At 41.6% G+C, this 23,791-nt stretch overlaps 1 protein-coding gene across 1 annotated transcript in view; it reads right to left on the bottom strand.

Moving 5' to 3' along the window:
* Window positions 1-19,742: 19,742 nt before the first annotated feature.
* The window catches only part of CRPPA (CDP-L-ribitol pyrophosphorylase A), a gene marked incomplete at its 5' end in the record, with an annotated part of 124,047 nt that continues 119,998 nt past the window's right edge, over window positions 19,743-23,791 (bottom strand). Inside the window, one exon of the mRNA XM_082306831.1 lies at window positions 19,743-19,868. Within this exon, the coding sequence (XP_082162957.1) occupies window positions 19,764-19,868 (105 nt within the window). The 3' untranslated portion in view covers window positions 19,743-19,763. The remainder of the gene's footprint in view (window positions 19,869-23,791) is intronic.

Raw genomic sequence — 23,791 nt, 5'->3', positions numbered from 1 at the left:
TATGTATTGTCTAAAAGCTTTGTTTGCAGCTGGTGTAAACCAGCAGCAGTCTGGACTGATCGTCTCTCTTCAGATTTGGCCCTCAGTGCATTAATCAAGGGCTTTATAGTAAACTGTATAAAGGAGATTGAAGTGAGCCTTATGGTATGTGTGCAAGGAAGTCCAGCTTCCAAAAATCAAATCACACCAGGGACTGATAACAGATGTACAAAGTAAGAGGAGAAATTAACAGATGCTTCCCAGTTTGGGCCATTATCACCAATGAAACCCAATTCATATGGTCCATAGGTCACATTAAAGAGTCTGTGGCAGATGAATTTGGTTCTTTCCCAATGCTGGCAAAATTAAGATTGTGACTGCACAGTGCTGGATCTATCCTGAACACAAGTTGATTTTCTGAAGTACTATCAGTGCTGCTAAAAGGATCCCTCTGTGAGTTTAGCAGTTAGTTCTGCAACCAGACAAACAAACAGTATCACACTGGTTTAATCCATCTCTGTAATGGATGTCCTGTAAAGTAGGAAACATGACAGTTCCATTCTCAACAAACCCAATATTTCATTTTAATTTTCTTCTCAGTCTACATCTATCCTGGTGAATTAAACAGGGCCTGGGAACATTCCTGGGCACGGGATTGTGATCATCTATGGTGTTAAACAGCTAGGCAAGTCCCTAGCACCCTCAAGGCTGCTGCCAACTACCCTTCAAACCACTCCCAGGCACAAATCAGAAGCAGGGGATTTCCAGAACCATTCCCAATAGGCAATTTGCAAGCAGCCACCCAGTTTTGAAGGTTAAGAGTGTTTACTAGAGCTGAGCTGGCTGCTCTGTGCTTGTTGGCCTTGGTTCCTGGGAATGCTCTGGGAATGTCTCAGTCACCCATCCATAGCCCGGGACAACTCTCACCAGTGAGACTTTATTTTAGGCAGGGGCACAGTCTACCACTTTTTGAGCCAGAGGGGTTTTTTTTTCTGCCTGGGGAGACCATTTTCTTTGTAAACAAGCCTGAATTATAAAACACTGGAATTATTTTCAGGGCTCCCCTCTGCAGCTATCACTTGGCAGGGTTTTGTTTCTGCGATTGCCCTGGAAGCTGTTGGGCAACAAAGCTCCTGTAGTGGTGTCACTGATGGGGTGGATTTCACAGCCCCTAGCTAATGCAACCATGCTGCCCCATTGAAACCACCCTAAAAACGTTTTGGTTTGTTTGCCTTTTTCCAGAGGTGTTTTAAAATAGCTAGCTGCTGGTTATATTGTGAGTTCCTATTGTTCTTGTTTATCCATCTGCTTGTAATTGTGCTGGATTTGGTTCAAGATGATTTTTAACTAATTTGAAATCATTAATTTGATTATTGCTTACCACCCAGCAAAGAAATGCCCAAAAAACAGGATTTTGCCTTTGCAGGACTTTTCAAGAACTTGGATTCAGCTCAAATACAAATTAATTATTATTACTATTTTTCAAATTTCTCTTGAGTCAGACATTACAAAAAATTGCATTAGAAACAATGACAGAAGGTGTATCTTAAAGAAATTACTCCTTTGGCTCAAGCTGTTATTTTAGCAACTATGAAACTGAGAAAAACATCATCTTCACTAACAGCTGTGCTGGTTCATTGGGTCTCAGACCAGGTATTCCAGGGAAAGTCACTTGTTTACCTCATACTTTCTGGGCTTCCCTGCACAAAGCTGCAACCTGGCAGGAGTTCCTGAACTGACCACCTTCCAGTCCCATGGAGGGCTTTGTCTGAGCCCAGAGCTTCCAGGATCCAAGTACCAGCTCCAGGGGCACCGAGTGCAAAGAGAAGGACTAAAGGCCAGGACTCAGAGGGCTTCCAGACAACTGGGAATAAGCCCTGATGCACAAGCCTGTGACACCAGCAGCTTTCAACCTTGACCTTCCACTGCTCGGGGTTTGAGAAATGCAAGGCCTTTGGTGTTCAACATTTTGGAGTCAGTGAACCAGCTTTCTCCAATTGGCAGTTTCTGATAGACCATTCCGTTAGATAATTTCTGATAGAAATTAGTGGAATAGACATAGGGTAGCAAATAAAGCAGTGAATGGAGCTCTTTATTAACGAATCACTATGATTAATTAGTGGTATATGAAAAAGCTGAAGTCCTAAACCCACCTGAAGGTTTTTCAGTTTGGCAGTTAGAGATGGCTAGGGAAGGGGGGTTAAATGTTTTCAGTCAGACCTTAGATTAGGTTCAGAATAAGGCAGGATGCATCCAAGGAAATCATAATTGCAAAATTATGCTATTTAAGTAATACAGAGAGCTCTCTCCTTGTTTCAAATGCAGATCCTATCTTGATCAATCATTGTGTACAAAAAGATGATTTAGTAAATAGCTGCTTGAAATGGGACAGGAGCATTAGGACAAATGCTGAAAAAAAGTTTTCATTCATTATCTACATCACTGTGACAGCATAATAACTAGTGATGAGGTAAAGCCATTTAAGTAATGAGCTAAATGACTCTCAGAGCCCACCACTTGAACTGAGCCCATTCTGAAGTTTGGTTAAGTTCATTTAAAGGTTTTAATTATTTTCTGGTTTTCTTCCTCTGCCTTTCTGGGTCCCAACTTCTCATGTTCAACCTTCTCCTCTGTTTCCCAGGAGTTCGGCTCCCTTGTTAGTGACCACAACATCACGTGGCAGCAAAATGGCTCCTGCCACAGCCAGGCTGGGCAGATCCACTCACACTGCCTGCACTAGCAGGGGTCTGCAGTATCTTCTGCAAACCAAACTTGGGGGGGGGAGGATAGGGGCAAAGAATCATTTGGAAGTGTACTTGAAAAATACAGAGGTGGTTTGAACAGAGAGGATTCCTTTGATACTTTCCTTATCAGCTGAGCAAGGCACTTTGTCCTACATGACAATAGTTTTTCTCATTGTAAGACAGGAGAACTGAACGCTGGTGATTCCCTGTACAGAAACACTGAATTTGAGGCTAATCATCTCACCCACCTTAGGAACTGACCTGCTGCCCTCTGACGGCCTTAAAAGTCTTCCTGGTGGCTCAGGTGGGTTTTTGGATTGGATCCCCCATATAGGTACAGTAGAAAGCACCTAACCAAGAAAATAAAGCTTCATGAAATTAAACTATTCTATACTTTGTAGTTCTGCTATAATGCATTCAATAATAATTCAATTCTTAGCCATTTTATAGGGTCACATAAAGAAATGGAAAGGGATATAAAGGAAGACAGTGCGGGGCATAGGGTCCTGCATGATAAGTAGGCTATTTTAGCACACATGGTGGTACAAAGGCTCTTCAGAGCCGTGCAATAAGACATGGCAGCTATCTTCTATTCTATCTGGCATATGGCTTTCTAGATCTCATAGAACTTAAGGACTCAGTAATGCAGTACTGCGCCATACCACACTGCACACCACCTCATTTTGCAAATGCTATGACAACATTATGGAATGGTGAGAGAAAATACTACTACTGGGGAAAAAATGTTTGCTGACTTTGTCTGTTCAGTGTTGTCAATACAGTTTTTAACTGCCTCAGCAAGTTGTTGTTAGGTGAAAGATAACAGCCTGCCAAGTCTAGAGAGTAAACATTTTGTGTTGGTCCACCCACAAAGCATTCAAAGAAGAAACTGGAGCTTATTCAGCGTAACTCAGGTTTAACTATCTCATTTTCATAGCCTTTCACTCTTCATGGCCTTTCAGATTCTGGTCTCTTCGTGTTTGTTCTCAGCCTCCTGAACCTTCCTGCCTGCTCTTTCATGTTCAACATCTGGCTTAATCAGACTTCAGTTATCATTATATTTGTGAACATGTCTGATGAAGGTGCCTCTTTTATTACTCACCTGCAGTCTGGTTTTAAACGTTAACATCTTAAATGTTGATAGGTTTTATTCTCATTCCCCAAACTGCATATTGTTTACACATGTTTCTCCTAGGCATATAATATAGACATTAAAATGCAAACAAATATATATATATATGCATATATTTGCATCCACACAACATACATTTTATATAGGGATAGATATGTGCATACTATATATAATGTATGCAATCTTTGTGCATATATTTTTTTACTAGGATTTGGCTCTAAATTCAAATATTTTTTCAACTGTAACAGCACCTATTGATGTAAGTTTACTTAACAATCAGAATGGACTTGTGTCGACAGTAAAGCAGCCCAGAAGCTCAGGGCACCATGTAATTGAGGGCCCTTTCCACATGCAGTTGGTAAGTAAGTAAGCTGTACCAGGTGGAAGAGGACTATATAGAAATGAGAAGAAAAGGTTTGTCTCTGATATTACAGAGCAGGAGGAAGAAAATTAAAGGTGCAGACAGTATTGTTCTAGGAAATAGAAGAGGGAGTTTTCAGAGGAGGTTTCTGGTCTCCCGTGGAAGCTGGAGCTGGGGTCAATGAGATTTTTCAATTTGAAGAAGATCAGAAAAAGGTAATAGGGGGTAGGAAAGAGTCCTCGCACAGGAAACGCACACCTGAAGCTCGTGAAAGTATGGGGCTGGAGATGATGGGTTTGAGGCTGACAACAGCTGCCTATGAAGGGAAGAGGAACTTTGCAGCTAGTGTAGAAGAAGGGATTTTGGCCAGCAGGACTTGCAGCTGAGGCGTGATCTGGAAATGAGAGCAGCTGACCAGGAGTAGCCAGAATGCTTTCACCATTCTGAGAAGTGTGTGTAGTGGTAAGTGCTGGCAGTGGGCTCTCCAGTCTCTCCCTCCCTGATACATACCCCTGAAGTTACTGTTAGTTTTTACCCCTGAACTGTGCCCAGATCTCTAAAGTATGGAAATCCCTACAGTGCAGTAAGTTAACCAAAATAACCCATAAGGCTTTATCTTAAGACTTTTGATCTTCTTATAGTAACCTGCTTGGAGATTACTGTAGCTTGCACATGAGACTTCAATCCTGTTCCACTTCAGAAGACAAGACTGCAATGTTTTTACCAGACACTACTGAGCTGTATAGTTTCTTGGTCTCCATCCTTCAGGAGAAATCTGATAAAGTATCTTGGACTATTTGTCAAAATTTCTATTCTTGTTATCCTTTTGGACCTGAGAAACTGGCCAAAATTCAAAGAGGAGAAACTAGTGCAGGAATCAATACTTCTCTCAAACAATTTTGTACGTTTACAAGGAATGGAGTGACCCTCTGTTCCTGAGGAGAAAAACCACAGTTATTCACACATCAATGTCCTTCTAAGTTACCTCCCCATGAGGGTTCTCTCTAGGCTTTTCAGGGTTGTGCAACCAGCTGCTTGTTGGTTTCTGCTCCTTTTCCTTCTACACCACGGAAAGGAACTTGTTGCAGAGGGATCACAAGTAACAGTAGCCAGGCTAATAGAAGAATCAAATCAACACAGTCATGTCAGACCTGTGTTGCACGTGAGCTAATAAGATCTGCAGAAGGTCGTACTTGTAAGTGCAAGCCCAGTACAATATGCAGGAAGCTGATTTGTTTGGGGGATATTGTTTACAGTGTCCACAAGACAATACCTTGTATAGTACGGCTGGACCACTGGGGTACTGTGGGGGATATCTAGGCATGTCTTTTTTTTTTTTTGCTTCCATTTATTTCTCTCATATAGGCAACCATTAATTTGAACAGTACGCTTTTCGGCCCTCCACCCAGAGAGCTGAGATTCCTCAGTTACTTTCAACATGTCTTTGTGTTAGTGTGGAGACCAGTGGCACTCTGTGAACAGTTTGTTTACCTGACTCCAGGTGATCAAGCCTGCCCACTCTAGGGGAGCTTCACTGGACTGTTAGTGACTGAAAATACTGGAAGAAGTCACAACTTCAGCAGCTGTTTTCTCTTTCTATGAATAGTATATACAAAGAGATAGGTATACTGTGCACTGCTTTACCAGTTAAATCCAGAGTTACCTTCTGATCTTTAATGTGGACACTATTGGTTTTAGTTGGAGTACCTGGGATCCAAACTTAGTCATGTTTTTTTTTAATGCAGCACCTAGTCAAATCCTTTAAACCAGCTGGACTCTCACAGTCTTCTGGAGAAAATAGCCAATGAGCTATTATGGAGAGAGGGGTCACAGGTGCAAATTAAGGTAAAGAAAGGTGGGGGCAGAGGTAGTAGTAGTCATTCCTGCGTGTGTGCTTCTGTCCTGCAGGAGAGGTGTAATTGTGTTATCTCGCTGTTGAGGCTGTGGGTAAATGGAGACTAAGAAATGATGTCTTTCAGCAAAATGGGAACAGCTCTCCCTAGCTATTACACATTGCTTGCTGTCACCTTTAATGAATGTTTATAAAGTACTTCAGGATCTTCCCATGCAAAGTGTTACATATGAGCCACTGATAATTAAATGTTTTATTATGTACTTGTTTAAGCCAAGGCTAACAGTGACTAGTGGAAAACTTCAATCTCTATGTCTTAAAAAGGTCAGAATAATTGGAAAGAGCTGACTGTCTGGGTAAAATGTGTAAAATCTGAAAAATGGCTGTCTGAAGAGTGTGGTGTGTTCTCACAAATGGGTGAAGAAAGGGAGTCTTTTTCATTTATCAGCACTTATATTTAATTTAATATGAGAGATCAAGAATACAGCAAGCTGAATCAGCCAGAATATTTTCTGCGTGTGTTGCACTGACAGCAGTCAGCACTTAAACTGGATGAAGTATCTAAAGGGATCCAGTATCTATATGATACCCAAACATATTCCATGTAAGTGGTCATTAGACAACTTTAACATTCAGCAAAGGAGTCCAATCAACTTATTAAGAACGATGAATCTTCTCTGAACTGGGGTGAGGCACTTGTTATCTATAGCTCTCTAGTACTAGTGCTTAAAACAAGTAGATACAACAAACAGTGCAAAAGAATTAAGAGGTTGGTGACAACTGAGAATGCCACTGACTGGCCCTGGCTTAAACACAGGACTTATAAATTAACACGTGTGCAGGTGCAATTCTGAACGTGCCTTGGTGCATGTGTGCACATGTTCAGCGTCTGCCAGACAGAGATCACAGGGAGCTATTGCAGCTCCTTCAATCTCTGCTTGGCCCTGGCAGCAGTTGAGGAGTTGGTAATTGTTTCCCTAAACTATGCACCAGGTGCAGCTCCCTTGGCTCTAGACTGTCATTCACAACACTACACTGCACCCACTTGGGAAGAGCCCACACCTTCTACACACACCATCCTAAAAAAAGACAAGTGAGAACCAGAGAATAAGTATGTTAGTATTGAACAAATACGTATCGACGGCCCTTGCCGGCTCTATCCCTAGCCATTAATATGTGATTGTATGACTTTATTTTTAAGGTAATTTATTAACATAAATGCAATTTTAAAAAATTTCCATGTAGGATTGGCTGAACAATACACTCACTTGTTTCGCCACGCTTTAAGCTTCGTGCAGCTACCTGTGAGCCTGGGACTGACTGACTACGTCAGCGGGCAGAGATTTTAGGCTCGCGTTCCTCAGCTGGAAGTCTGCATCCTGAGCCTCCGTACGTGCCAGGAGGCTGCCTTCCCCCCCCCCCCCCCCATTCACTTCATAGTATCATAAACTACTTTACATTAGCTAAACCCATTACCTACCCTTTATCATATTCAGCACGTATATCATACTGAACAGGCTTAAGTCGCTAAATAGTTCAGTAGACGAAAACGCGTGCTTTACAAATGGAGGTGCCGGCTAGGAGGCTACCTGCCGCCGAGCAGGCCGCCCGGCGGCCGCCATTTCTGGTGTTATACTCCCCCTGCAGGGCGAGCCCGCCCGCCAGCGGCCGCCCCGCCGCCCGCCCGCGGCTCCTCCGCCCCTCGCCCTGCCTTCGGGCCTCTTTACCTTCTGTCCCCTGCAGTTACCCGCTGCTCACCGGCATGTTAATCAGAGGGGTATCCCGCTGAAAAGGCTGTTAAGGAGTTACACTGTACGTTTATCACAGGAACAACCTTGAGCCCATCATCGCTTGCTTTCTCTCTTCTTGCTCAACATTTGAGAGTTTCACCCCATTTCTCTGTGGCTCTCGGGTGCTTCCAGGGATCCTGTTTTCTCCTTCCCTCCCTGTCTGCGTGCCTTGGGGTAGAGCCCCCTCCTCCTGCTCCTGCCCCGCTGCCCCCGAGCACACCTCTCCATCATGCCCTCCCGCTACCGCTCTGCCCCAAGAGCTGAGGGGCACGGATGGGTTTTTTTAATCCGTCCGTGAATTCTGACGTTTGAATACCTTCAACCTAAATCAAAGCCAAAAAGTGGCATTTGCATTTTTCCTTGGTATGAATAGTGAGGGGGAAAAAGGAAATTTTGAAACATCTGTTTAAGTATTTTCAATCAAAGTAAAACATAGCTCAGAATATAAATGCAGTTGGTTTCAAATGCTTTGTCCGATATTAAAACTGCATTTCCCTATAATGGCGTATTGCCTTACGGGAGGAATATTTGGCTGTTTAATGCCACGTCTTGCCTATGGAGTAGTTTTCCCGGCCGAATGTCCTCCGCCAAGGCCCCAGAGCTGTCCGCCTTCCACCTTCGCTCGCCGCTTGCTTAGAGGAAAGCCCGGGCTGCATTGTGGAAGATGGCGTCCTTCAGGCACCTGGCCAGAGGGCAGCTGCGGGAACGGGGATGAGGGCCTGAGCCGCTCTCCTCTGAAGTCAGCGTAGCAATACAGAAATGCCAGGCAGCGGCTTTGGTGAACTGATTTAAGCCCACGTGTTTTAAGCCCTCTAAAAAGCCAAAAATATTCCGATTTGGTTCCATGGATCATTTCAACTTTGTAGAAACTGTGTTTTCTTCCCAAAAATTCATTCAGGTGGAAGATTCCCAAGAGTTTTCTCCTCCTTGTCCTACCAAATGCCAGCCTCGCCCCCAGGCAGAGAGCAGGGAGCGGTGAAGGGGGATGTGGGGACCGTTCCCCGCTGAGGGTCCCTCGGGGAGCGTGGTCCTGAGCTCAGCTGCCACCCAGGCCAGCAGTCTGCTAGGCCGGGCTGCGGCACCTCCCCGGGGATGGGCCGAGCCCGGGTCAGGGTCGGGCCGTGGGTATAATGTACCTGCGGCGTAGCCCATCTGGGGATCAAGAAGGAGGCTCGGCCTGGAAATGGCTGCCGGGCAGAGAGCGGGGGGAGCCTGTCCCCCAGCCCCCTCCTCAGGCGGGGAGCGAGCTGGCCTGCACCAGGCCCGACCCTCCATTTGGGGGGGCACAGTCCAGGCCTGGCAGGGCTACGCACACCCTGACCGGCCTTGCTCCCCTAGCACTGAACACACAAGTTGGAAGTCCAGTGTCCTCTATTAAATGCTCCCATAAAACTACAGTTCTTAACAGTGTAGTCATCAGCATGAGTGGCAGTCCCAGGTCTGTCCAAGAGGGTTTTCAGCTTAATTCACGTTGCTGATGCAGAACATAAACAGGGATGAGCATTTGTAAATCTATTGCAAAAAATCAAATGAGTCAAATGAGAAACATGGCTGGATAATTTTAATACACTGATAAATTCTGCGGTCCAAGGTCCTTGCCTATATTTCAAGTACATGAGTAAGTACCTACACCTATTATCTCTAGAGCCACTGAAAAATGAATGCAGGCAAAGAGAGATTTCCATGGTTCAACTGGTTAATCAAGGGTTCCCTGATACAGAGTTTTTTTCAGCACTGAAGTATCGTCTCAGCAGTAATAAATTTTACAAGACAGCACTTTTAAGCTTTTACGGTTTTCAATTTACAAAGGACTTCATAAATATGAATACAATCACTGTAACAAATACTGCTGTGAAGTAGCCATTATTCGTATTGCACAGAGGGAGACGCTAAAGCATAGCGGTGTTTACTAACCTGCCAGTGCTCATCTTTCCCTGAGCAGGACTAGTGCCCAGCTCTCCTCACTCTCCAGTCTCCACTTTAAACCTGTGACCACGTGCACCATACGCATTTTGCTCTTTTATGGGGAGAAAACAGAGCAGCGAGATACGGTGGGGGCCTGAGGGGTCTCTGCCATCTAGCATTGGCCTCACCATCCTGGTACCTTGTATTTCACCAAGCAGCCACTGGGTTCTTGGCTTTCTCCAGTCTCTTCTGGTGCCTGTGTCCAGCCTCACTCCTTGTGGTGTTTATTTGGGCTACGAAGTTCCTTGGAGAAGAGGCACTGTTTCAAAAGTGGCTGGTGCATTTTGACTGAGCTGCTGCTCAGTCAAAATCAGAAACCCAAAGTAAAGCATTGAGTTTATAGTGATATATTAGTTTCTTCAGAAAATACTTAAATTAGAGCAGCGTCTTGAGTTCAAGTGTTATACCTACCAATGAACATACACGACAGTGACAGCCGTAGCCTAGAGAGCTTACAGGAGGTGTTAATGTTCCAGTTACACATATATGTGCAGAGAATCTGAGGGCACAGGTGAGGAATAACCTGCTCTAGTCCATGCTGAAAGTCCATGCCAGAATCGGTAACCAGCAGACACACTTCAAAAATGTCATTGGTAGGCAAAATAACACATCTTTGATGTTTTAAACAGCAGATCATCCTCTCAGCACTGCTGACTTTTTTGCTTCCTCTAATTATTTTTACTATGATTATTATTATTAGTGCTGCTGTTATGGTTGTTATTAATTCTTTGGCTTAATTAGATCATACGTGTTCGTTCCTCCCCAGGGGTCCTTCTCTTTGGTACTTCAGGACTGCTCTTCTTTTCTTCAGTACTTCAGGACTGACCTTCTCTGGCACTGTAGACATAAGGAAGAACATATTCCTCAGACTACCCTCCGATATACCTTTTATTTTCATGCACATGAGGCATCTCCGTGGATAATGAATATCTCATGCTTTTTTACATATATGCTTTGCCAGAGTAGGACCTACAAGAAAGCTATTTATAGTCCTTATTTTCATCTGAGTGACCATTTCTTCTTTCATCCAATGAAATTTTTTAGGCATTCTTGCACATTGGTCTTCAAATATAACCAGAAAGGGTATGATTCACTATATACAATTTTATGTGTCCAGAAGTTAGACATCTGTTTGAAATTAGCTGAATGTAATCAAGGTACAGTCAATTGAAGTACGACACTTTTTCTCACCTGTTTTTATAACTGTTTTGAGTAGGATGAATCGCTTCATATGTTTCTATGCACAAATGTGATAAGCACTCTCTGAAAGTGATGCAAAAAAAAAAAGTTACATGTAATTATGAAACTCACTATTCTTTTAAAGTAGTTCATAAGGTCATCTGTACATAACTTCTACCTGACAGCAAAAATGTATGAAAATCCAAACCTGCATAGAGACGGTTGCATGCATGTAGTGAAACCTGGTGTGCACCAGCAAAGATCTCATACAGGAGTGCACCTCTGTTTACTTCTGGGCTCCCAGCTCCTGCTATAAGCGGTACCGCTGTGAAAGCACAGATGATCTGCTTTACTGTAATGCTTGCTAGATGTGAGTGAGTAATAAAAGCCACAACCTAGCCTACAGGTTTCCAGCAGTATTTCTGACCGTATTTACTGCTCTGCAGTTTTTCATTAACCCTAGGTATTACACTCCATAACCAGGAAAAACACAATTTGGCTGCACAGACACGAAACTGCATTTTAACTGCAGAGGGCACGAAAGAGCTACTGAACAGCACAGTATTTTACTTACAAGGCGTTATTACTTGCAACATAATTTTCTACAAGTTTGATTTCTTCCACACTGAGTATTTACAAAATTGCATTTTAGTCCTGAAAGATCCTCTGAGGATCCAGCTGATTGCTTTCTTGGGGAAAAATAGAAACCTAAAGAATATCAATTATCAGATTCAATCTAGAGGATATTTCTTTATGATAATCATGGACTAGAAATCATTCTGTCATCCTCACTGAATCTAATGGATGTCACTTCTCACCGAGATAGATATTATTTCCCATTTTACTTCACACTCAAAATCGCTTTTTTTTAAATCTGCATACAAGACTGCTAATGTAGGATGAGCTGACATTTACCTGTTACCCACTTAATGCCACTTTGAAAACCCCCAGCCATTCATTAATGCTCCCTAGAGTCACTGACCAGCGTAGTGCCGTGCAGCTGTTTTGTGAAACTTTTCTGGTGCTTAGAAGGCTTTCATCAAATTGGGCTTAAGGTTAAGAAAAATAAAAATTAAAAAAAGAATTTGATTTTCACTGAAGTATAAATTATCATTCAAAAAAGCATTTGAAGCTTCATATTTTGAACACAGAATTGTCCAGACCTTGGCCATTTGGACTGTATTTTAGGGTTTTCCAGAAATCTGAAACAGATCTTACTCAGGGTGTGTTTTCAGAGGAATGAAAAAGGTCTGCAAAAACCGCTACCAAGAATCCAGCCCGAGGCAGGTACGTGTTGGCAGGAGCAGACCCAGCCGATAACAAATGCTTCACCATCCTCCACCCACACAACCTGGTTAGCACGAATCCCCATTTTTCCATTAACCCACATGCTAAGCGTGTTTTCCAGCCTCCTCTTTAAGCTAGTCGCATCTTTGTTATTCACTTTGTAGTCATTGGGGCTGATGTGGGGCCGATGGCTGTAGAGCTCACCATGCTCAGTATTTTTTCAGCCCATTTCAGTACCGCAGGTTGTTGCTGCTGGGAATCGGCAAAGATGGAGAGCAAAATATTGGCTCTTCCTCTACCATCAGCAGTGCTTGCCTTTAGTTAACTTGGGGAAGATTTTTGATAAAATATTGACGGACGCCACCAGAGGGTGCGTTGCTGCCGCTGTAATGCCCGCTCTTACACTGTAAGTAACCGTAAGTAACCGTGCTGTGCTGTAGCAAAGCTTTGGACAAATCCTGCACATTCCATTTCTGTGGAGCTGCCTGCACAAAGGTGCACAGTGGAAAGCAGGGTTAAATACCAAAGTCAGTGAAGCTGGCTGCTTTAAAGTAGAAGAAAAAAAAAGGCAACAAGGAGAAGTAATATGCCTTTTGTGCTGTGCACTCAAGGCATTTTGCAGCTTTTCTTGAAATATCCATCATGAGAGTACTTCTTTGATCTGCTGCAAGCAGCCACTCCTAGAAGGGGTGAGAGACACCTCGTTTCCTTCCTTCCTTTTCTTATCCTGACCTACCTGTCTGGAATGCAGTTCACCTCTGAGCATTTTCAGATGTATCATTTTCAGAGAGGCTTGCATGTCGCAACACACAACCGGGGCTTACTTCACTGCTTACAAAGCCTGCACATGACAGCCAGAGGAGCCACATACCGCGTCTGACCCTCCCGTGCTTCACCTACGTATATGCCCTTGTCTCCAGAAGGGGCATAACAGTGTTAGAATAACAAATATTCATCTCGCCCTCAACAGAGGCAGGACTGAGACTGCAAAGTTAAAAAACTAGTGGCCCAAGGGTGCAGTTGAGCGGCAGTTCAGGCTGATCCGTGCCTGTATTGCTGCCGCCCTACATGCCCCTGGCACATCCCTTTGCAACAGGAATCTCCTCCCCCAAAGTCATCCCACCTGGTGACTCTGGTGAAAGGTAATTACTTCTTGCAGGGTTAGTTTCCAGCCAGGTAACAGTTTTTCAGCTTCCTCAACTGACTTGCTACACGGCAGCACAAACCTCAATGCTAGGGTACAGGAGAGAGGGACAAAACACAGTGTCCAGAAGAGGCCAAGACTTTTTCTAGCCCCGCAGACTAGCTTAAACCAAGCAAAAAATCATCCTTTTAGGCTTACTGTGCTGTCACTGGATTCAGAGTGAGTCTTCAAAGAGAGATTTTAAACCCTGACTTGGCCTTTAGAAGTGCCCCTGTAACCCCATGTACCATAGGCCTGGGGGTGCTTAAACTGGAGTCACAACTAAACTCCGAAACATAGTTGGCATTAATCAAGACCATAATGTTCCCCCACCAAATGGCAAGGGAGTTGAGCACAACATAAATACACACTTAAAACTGCAGCACAATAAAAATAATGATAATAATAATAAAACCCCAGCATAACCAGCATGGTTGTGTGTGAGTTAGCTGAAGATGGCCGGAGGGAGGAGATGCCACGCATTCTTGAGCGCGCTGCAAGGAACTTTCAGTCCCATTGACTTCAGTGGGGCTTCAATCAGGCTGTGTCTCTGCTGTGGAAAGGAACTACTTAACACAGCGTCGTGGGGTTCCTCAGTTTTTGTCTCTGAGCAACTCCTGGCAAAGCCACTGGTTAGTAAGTGAAAACACACTTTTTCCAGTCGCCAGGACTGCAAGCTGTACCTGGATTTGGCTTCTTTTCTTCTTTTTTTTTGCTTTTTGTTGTTGCTGCAATTCTGATTGATAGATTTGCAAATCTGGCTCCTTGACTAGGTGCTGACTTTACAAAGCCAAGTTCGGCTACTGCAGCGGGGGGAAGAGGGGGTCTGACCTTGGAGCGGATTATTTCCCCTTCAGTGGGACAGCTCTGCCTGCAGCTTGACTCCCGCTAATCGGCGGCATTCAGCGTCAGCCCAGCAGCTGCCATGCAGGAGGTCTGTCCCTCCGGGCAGCTGCTGCTCATCTGCCTGCAGCTGGCAGCGGAAGTGACATCTGTTCTCGGTCCCAGCTGTGAGCCACGCGGAGGTGCCAAAGCCCAAACGCCTCAGTTCTCGATCCAGGAGCGAGGAAGGGTTTCTGATGCCAGACCACGGCCTGGCTTGCAGGCGAAGGGAAGGGGGATCATCTCCTTCGACGATGGTGGGCTGGAAGGAATGGAAAGAGAGTGACAAATAGGGAGAGAAAGAACAAGTAACAGAAATAGGGGACAGGATGGGAGAAGAGCACGGGAGAAGACAGGAATAGCTGAAATGGAAAGGAAACATGAAATTTCATGTCTCTTACTCTCTCATTTATCTTTGTAACTGTGTAATAATTCAGTGTTGTGGCATTTTAACTGAATTATAATTTCAGTTTCTGAGCCAGGAATATGTGCAGGATGAATGACAAGATCCATTTCAATCTAAAGATTGAAAAGCATACTTTACTTAAATTTGAGCTTGGAATAAATATATTAAGAAATGCCACTTTGCTCCCCAGGTTGGTGTATGCAAGCTGAGTATATTCTATCATCATAAACGTATTTTCACAGTTGGGACTGTTTCCTCAGCACAGGCACTGAAGTTGTGTTCTTCAGATCTCAAAACTAAATGAGTATTCCTGGAAGCAATAACCAAGGAAAATGTATATTTGACAAGTGCTTTACAGCTCTGTCAATCAAAATCAACTTACACTGGGAAAAATGCAGTGTCAGTGACTGCTTCTTTCCCTTGGTGCTTGCCAAAAGCCCAAGACAATCTGAATTGTGGTAAACAACCGGGCTGAGGAATGGGCTGAGGGAGACGGACACCATAAAAACGTACCAGGCTGAAGTTGAAAGGGCAGGCACTGGGGGCACGCGGATTCAAACCCATTTTGATGCTATGCCTTGGTATCTTGCTGTAGGCATCCAGAGCGGGGCATCAGTCATCGAACTGGGTGCCATTACCAATTATTCCAAACCAGGTGCAGAAGATTGGATTGATTGAGTTGGGCAGGAATAATGAAAGCAGTTTCTTAGTTTCTCAGAATTCAGCTCTTCAAGATTGGCTTTAAATAATGTAGTTACGGTTGAAGTTTTTATATCACAACTATATTTTTCTATAAGATATAGATAAGATATATTTATATCTTAATATTTCATAACAGATTTTCCCTATGGGACTCCTTCCAGATATTATTCTTTTTACAAGTCTCAGCAGTTCTCCCTGTGTCAGTGAGAATTAGTTGTGGTTTTAATAAGTGATTTTTGAAACAAATAAGAGGAAATTCCTCTGAATACCATTCTTTCACTACCTACACAAAGAGAAAAATCTACCATCTAGTAAACTATGCATCTGAATTAATCAACCTAATAACTAAGCGCTCTTTTTTTCAAGTCAGACAGGAATAAGACTAGTGCATCTGTCATATGGACCAGAGAGAATAATCAGAAATCTTAAAAAACGTTAAGGTCGAGGCACTACTAATACTCTGAAGGGCTCAATTCATCCCATCACACAGAGTTTTTACAACTACCAGCCATTTGTATGTCCCAGTCGTCAGAGCAGCCACACTGGGCCAGGTCAAAGGTAGCTCTCACCCAGGATTCTGGCTCCTGTGGGAACAAGGTTAAGATGAGCCTATTCCTGAACCCCAGAGCCTTCCTTAACAGGAAAAAAGGGAAACATGCATTGTCTGCACATCTCGGTGGATGCTTGGTAAGATGAACTAGCCTTTTGCAGATCAAAGTTACGGATGAAGAGGAAAGAGATATAAGATAATAAATGCTTTTGTGTATCTGGAAGTAAATGTGCTTTCAGAAATAAAAAACCTTCGGAAATAAAACCTGAACAAAAACCGGTGACCAGTAGCAAGCATCCACGACAGGGAGAACAGAGCAAACTATGACCCTTCTCTGGTGGAGTGACCTACAGACAGGAGAAGCTGCTGTATCATCGGGAAGTGCCAGGCAGTACTTGGGAACCTTACGTGTCTTCGGAAGCTTCTGTTTGGATGGCACCTAGAAGAGCACTGTGGAGATGACACGACTCCGGTGTCACACAGAAATACAAATCTGAATCCACCAAAAGCTTTAAGGCATCCAGATAACACTTTTTGTTCTGCAGCCTACGTTAGTTATCAAGATGAGCTAAAAGCTTCATCAAAGTCAACTAGAGTTATGCCACTGATTACAGCAGGGTCACATCTCACCTTATTTCTTTGCTTTTTGGTTTGGTTTTGATTTTGGGTTTTTGTTTTGTTTTGGTTTTGTTTTTAATTCCACCATCCTCTATCCTTTTCATTCTTTTTTTAGAGGACCATCAAACCATCTTTTTCAAGCTAGGTAGCCTGGAAGCTAAAGAAGAAAAGATTTTAGCTAAAAACACTTCTGCCAACTATCTAAGACAAATGTAGTAATTTCATTTTCAGATTTTGCATGAAGTGGATATACAATATACAAATCTAATTCACTCAATTTTGCAGTTATGAAAAGAATTTCTAGGGCCATATTCTGTATTCTCTTTTCAGATGAACACTACCCAAGGAATACTAATTAGAGTGCTTGAGGAGTAAGGTAAGCAAGGCTGGCAGAGTCTGAGCTTTTATTTACTCTGTGTTATCTCTGTCCAAATGTTCAAAGCAATATGGGTGGTGACTGATTCACTAGTTAGTTAGTTAAATTCAAAACAGCATGTGTGTACAAAAGGCTGCCAAGCTTCTCATGTATGTTGCTATTTGTGAGAATCTATGCACAGACAAAAAACCAATCAACCAGTTTCTTAATTTCATTTTATATCTTTATTCCCATTGTAAGTATTAACAATCATCCAAAAGACCATTTAAATTTGGTTTGGATACACAATAGCAGTAATCACAGTCCAGTTTCTTTTTTTTTTTTTTTTTACTGCAGTTCTAGTATTTTGTGATCTGTTTTAGTAGTCCTGTTGTTGGTGTATGTGCTTCCAGCAAAACAGATTTTTCAGTGTTTGTAGACCATTTAAAAAGATTGTTAAAAATAAACGAAACCCATAATGCAATGATTAACAGTACATTAATAAAGCTTATTACCTTCCATTTAAGATTGGTACTAAGTATGTTTGATGACCTGAAACTCACTTACTTTGTGTTGTGCATTGTCCGTTCTCTTTTCAAAGTAAAATAAACAACGATAATATAATTTTTCATTACAGCTGTTCATTGCAGTAACATTTTTAATTGGAATCCTGTTAAGAGAATGAGGTAAGTAAAACAACCCTACACAGTAAAAGGTTCTGTTTAAGCAAATGGTAAGTTACACACAGTCCAACGCTAAGGCAGTATCACAATGTATAAATTAGAGTGGATGGAAAACATAAAGGATTTTCTAAATTCACTTGCCTATTATTATGTGGGGAAAACACATCATGGATTGTATTTCAGTCTTCAAGCAAAGAAGAGTCACAAAATACAGTCAAAGAAACATCTTTCATCATGTCTTTTAAAAGCCTGTTAGATTAATTCCTTCATCAAATTCATTAATGTAAAGGCAAATTCAAAAAACGTATTTGTGAAAGCTGTCCTGTTAAATTATGAATACCAATAATAAATTCTTTAGTTCCTCATTTATTTGCATACTCTGCATATGAACAGGCATGAATATATATATGAATAAAATATGCCTATTGTATAGCCATACACAGAGCTAATATGAATTCTTATATTGTACAATGTCAGAAAAGGACAAATTATTAATCAAAGTAGAGAGGAGAGAGCAGCGAAGAAGAAAGCAGATGATGCACAAGAACTTTGTTAGTTGTCTTAGAATGACTTCTGTGTGGAAGAAAATGTGTGCTTTGGATATAGAACAGTCAGCTAACAACTCTTTATTTTATCGTGTAATGAAGGAAGTTTAGGATCAACATCAGCTTCTGAAAGGGATTTAAAACAGAGATATAGATAGTCAGGTGAAGGGAAGGAGGAAGGGGAAGGGGAGTGAGCCCAGATCATGCTATCCTAAGTTTTGTCTGAGCACCAGAGGGAGTGGAACATGGTGGGAGTAAGGAAGGGGAGGAACGCTGGTTTCCGAGGGAAACTTGCTGAACTGACAGTGCTCTCACTCAGGACAGACTGAATGGGGGCTCACTGGACACTTCTGGTGGGGATACTTCTCTAAGACCTTATTCCAATCACGGCAGGTCCATAAGACATTAACCTAGCCCCCTCACCAGTTGCAGGAAAGCTGAAATTCCTGAGTCTGATGCATAGGGAGGGACAGGTGTTTTCAGGGACTGTCCTCTTCTTGTATTGCTCTTAGTGGTTGTGATACCTGGAGATACTCCACATAATAACCATTCACCACTTTACCTTCCTGTCCCAACTTTCCACACCTGAATATCAATGTAGCATATATCTGAACTTGTAACACTCAGTTCTCTTCACTACTGTTTAATGCATACATAGGCTAAGCAGCAAGAGATGAAAATTGCATTCTTGTAGATGAGCTAACAGAATCTTCCTATTTCTCCATTACCTACAGATTGCATTGTGAAACATTTTTTTTGCTCTTAACTCTTCCTTTAAACATGCATCCGCACATACATGCACATACGTACACACACGTGCAAACAGAATGAGTACGTGTAATACAGGACTCAGGGGAGCTATTGGAGATGATATACTTCAGAATGATGGCACGTGGGTACTGGAAGAAGTGTAGCACTAAGGAGTGCTACAGCCAGAGCATACCTATCTGGAAAACTGGGGTTTAGCACCTCGTTGCCCCCATGCACATCTTTTCTTTGTTTCAAGGTTAACTTCGTTCCATGGAGGACATGGACCTGACCCTTCAACCACTTCTTGCAACGTGCGTTTCTACTGATGTCAGGAAGGCTACACTGTATAATGAACTCTACATTCACTAATAGGTATAGCAGCAATTTTTAAATAATTTCATATAAAGAACATATCCTGTGCTTTAGGATTATTTCATCTTAAATCCAATGTCATTCATGCAGTCCTAGAGTACAATACACATGCATGGTTAAAGACAATTCTGCATGAAGACTGAATGCTTTGGTGTCCTCTGTGCACCTTTTTAAATGATCACAAAAACATTTCAGTATCATTCCTCACAGCATGTACCCAGTGTATCTCAGAATGATTTGTATTTCACTTTACACTTTATACATAATATCAGACTTGCATTTTAAGTATCAAAAATATGTTCTTAAAAGATCTTAATAGTAAATGTCATAAATCCAGAGTTTTCATCAAAGGGTAAAATGATTCAAGACCTTTGGTGAATGGATGATGAAAAAGAAACATTTCCAAAAGCTACACATGATTTATGGTCTTATGCTACCAACAGCTGCCCAGTCAGCTCCGGGTTTCTGTCCTTTATTAATGCCATGACAAGAGCAGCAGCAGAATTTACTGTCTCCTGAAGCAGCAAATGGTCCTGGGGAAAAAAAAAAAAAGGAATGGGGGAAACAATATGTTAACAAAAGTGGAAAAAGTAAATATTTTAAATCAATTTTCAAGTATGCAAAATTACCATATGATTGTTGAAAAAAACAAAAACATTTATTTGTACTTATTAGAAGAACTTCTAAACCTTGTATTTCAAGGAAACACAGTTTCATAGTAATATCTATTTTCCAATCTCCATGATGATTTAAAAAGCAAAATTATTTTTTAAAAAAAGCAATATATTTTAACTGCTAAAATTAATGCCATCTATCCAGAGACCACCAAAACAGAAGCTTGATTCTGTCACTTGCTTCCTAAATGATTTTTAAAATCTAAAAGGTAGTCAAAATTTTGGATTTGAAAACACTGGAACAAAATTGAGGATTTAATTGAGTAGCATCCTTAAAGACCTATAACTTTAAACACCTGCTGAATCCCATCTGTAGTCTACAAACTACTTAAACTCACAAAGGCATTTAAGCACTGGGATTTCAGTAGTTTAGGCTGATCTTTGCATCAAATAACTTTAAAAAACAGTCTGGTTTTGATAGACAAGTATGAGACCAACACAGGAAGAAGTAATAAAATGAGACTTTGATTCCATGCTTCTAACTGAGCACTCCAGCTCACATTTGAAAGAGTCCTTTGTCTAATTGCCAAGTTTTTTTAATTGTATTGACTATAAGAGGTTGGCCTTTTGTTACCAGTAACATTTTCATTTGCGCACTGGGAAAATATCAACAGGTGTAGCCAGGCACAGACACGTCCCTGGAGAGAGAAATAGGAGGGAACAATTTCTGTGAAGCAACAGAGAAAAAGAAAAGTCTACAAAACTCTAGGGGGAATCTAGAAGAGTTTCAATAACAGAAGGGGAGCTACAAAGAGAAAGCAAGAGCTGTTCTCCGTATCCACAATGGATAAAAGTGGAAGCAATAGGCTTAAGGGAACTTAAACTGGGATATAAGAAGTCAGGAAAGTGTTTTAACAGTAAGGGCTGGTATACAAGGAACAGACTATTGGACAGATGGAGGAAACTCCATCATTAGGGTCCTGTACGATGAGACCTGCGTACAGGTAAAATGGGATGCAGGTACAGCTTCCTGCCTGGGGCAGGCAGATGGAGCAGTTTGATTCTCTGTCTTTTCACCACTACTTTTCTAAGATGCTGCATCAAGGAATAATGTGTAGATGACATGTTTAAGACACTTGGATTAGTGGAGAAAGAGGAAATGGTTTCAACAACTCATACAGTAACATAATGTTCATCACTGCTTTTTAAGGAATAAGGCTACTGCTGAGGGGACCCACCTGTTCAACCAGTACAGGGGGGAGCTGGAGACTAAGAAGTTGGGGTTGAAGGAAAAATTGATAGGGGAAAAGTATCCCTGGAACACTCTAAAATATGTAGCATTATATTTTATAATGCTCTCATTAACTTTTTGCTTTATGTAAATGACAGGAAAAATGCTAGAAAAAGAGCTAGTTTATACCCGATTCTTTTGTCATTCCTGGAAAAATGATATTTGCATGTGCCTAGACTTTTATCCTAAAAATGATCAAATAAGTAAGCTATTACAATTTGCAAACCCCCAAAAGATTACACTCCTCTCAAATTCATGTTATATATTCTAATATGCAATAAAATTATTTACTAGTGGTCTAAAAAATTGTCTTAAGAGTAAAAATGTTCACCACAGCTGTGTCTTGCTGTTTACTGAGTGACACCTCCCATTCAGTTAAGCAAGGAGTGCAGAAGTGTACTCAGGTCCTGCTCCTCCAGTACCTTTTGTCATGGACCGAGGGTGCGCAACTCAGAATTCCCTACTCCAACTTGGGAGGGGTTTCACTCCCTCGTTTCCCATGGGTATAAATCGCTGTGTAACGTACCCGGAGAGCAGAAGTTGTGCATACACCCACTCAGACGGCAAACACTGCAGTCGCTTTCAAGATCTAGCAACACATTTCTTCGTATTCACCAGTGCCAACCTCTTTGCATCTCTCATCGCTTTTTGTTCAGTTTGTCTCGAGAAGCACTTCACAATTACAGATGCTGTTTTCCAAATAGGCTTCCAGCCATATCTGAAGTTGGCTGGAGGTATATTTTTTTTTTTTTCCCCATTTCACAAAAAAGAAAAAAAATACACCTGGCCAGGAATGCTATTAATGTTTCTCCCAATAAATCTTTCCACATCCTCTGTTGGTTACTGGATTCAGTACACATTCCTTTGCAGTAATAAATTATTTAAGTTTTTGAACATAAAAGGAAGCAAGAGAAAGAAATTTAACTTTCACAGGAGAGATTGAAAGTGACACCATAAGATTCCTTTAGACAGAAAAAAGCTTTTTCTAAAGCTAAATCTAAGGCTTCAGTGCTAATTTCTGTGTTCTGAAGGAAATACATGCAAAAAATTGTGAGTAGTATTTGTAACGCAGGCAATGCGGCACAGTAATGTGTACAGAAACCTGCATGTAGAAGCGGTCTATAAACCACACTGAAATTGACGGATGAATTGCAATTTGTTCAAAAAGAGAAACACAAAAAGTAAACAGCACAAATTAAAAAGCATTTGCAAGTTTTACAATTACTTCACTTCTAATAACCTGATTATTAATTCTATTATTACAAGTACTCAGGAAACCTACTGGTTACTGTCTGTCTTAGAATCAATCAATACAATGGCAGGAACGATGAACTGTCAGACAGGACTGGCCCCTGTGCAGGATTGGTCCCTGTAAGTCTGTTTTTTGGAAAAACCAAAAGTGTGTTCTTTAAGTGAATATGCATCATCTTATTTAAGATAACAAATGTAATAGAAAAGATATTCTTAATTTTATACAGTTACAGTTGATGGTTAAATGACATCATGAAGCATGAAGTAAAGCTTTCAACAGGGCAATCCTTTAAAGCATTTATCATAGGGGTTACTAATTTTTAGATTTATGCTGTTGCTCCTTCCCGGTAACACTGTTCCCGTCTGATCTCAGGGTCACCTATTCATTGAACAGTGTCCAACATCTGGGCCTACGAGCCAGCCTCTGAGTGCAGGAGAAATCAGTGCCACAAAGGTCAAGTATGTGCCAACTTTAACTTGCTTTAGTCTCATAGCCGCAGTCTTACTGGAAAGAGGTAGTAAATAATGCAAAATCTGGACTCTTCCAGGAATTTCAAAATCATTGTATATCCTGTATCTTTCTGAGAATTAAAACTCGCTCTTATGCTAGGAATCATTATTGTAGTATCCGACGGTCATAGCCTGTGCATAATTTATAACTTTTGTTGATCATTTCTAGTCCTTATTATCAAGAAAAAAGAGAACAGAAAAAGAAATTTTAGCAACCGAAAGAGAACACATTGTTCAAAGCGTAGGCATAACGCTGACTGACAAAATAGTTACATTGTATCTTAAGTAAGCGTTCTTTCCTCTCCTCTGAATCCTGCTGGGAATTTATTTCATTTTAGGCCATTACTGTGCATTATGTGTTATTATGTTATTACTATTATGTGCGGATATTTTCAATGATGTGCCACAATGATACTTAGCTTTTTCCTAAGTAGTTACAGGTAATTTGGATGCCAGCAGTGTTTATGAAGAATATTAAAAAGAATTTAAATGACAGAATTCAACAACAACCCTGGAAAGAAAAAGAATCTCGTGGGTCTTTCTTTATTAATGTGAGGTTAAACAAATAAGTGACCACTTCAAGTCCCCTGGCTATACCCTTAAAACACCCATGTTTCTGACACTGCAATGGTATTTCTGACAACAGTGCTGATTACAGCTGATAGTGCCCTCAGGGAGGCTTCAATAAGGATGCCAGGACAAATTTAATCATCTACCACACCTAACTCCATTGCACATACAGGCCTCCGATCCTCTTTTATATTCAATGGCATAGCACTAAATCTTCCAA

This window comes from Platalea leucorodia (assembly GCF_965183815.1).
Source record: "Platalea leucorodia genome assembly, chromosome: 1".
Lineage (NCBI taxonomy): Eukaryota > Metazoa > Chordata > Aves > Pelecaniformes > Threskiornithidae > Platalea > Platalea leucorodia.
This window is presented reverse-complemented; position numbering and strand designations above follow the sequence as displayed.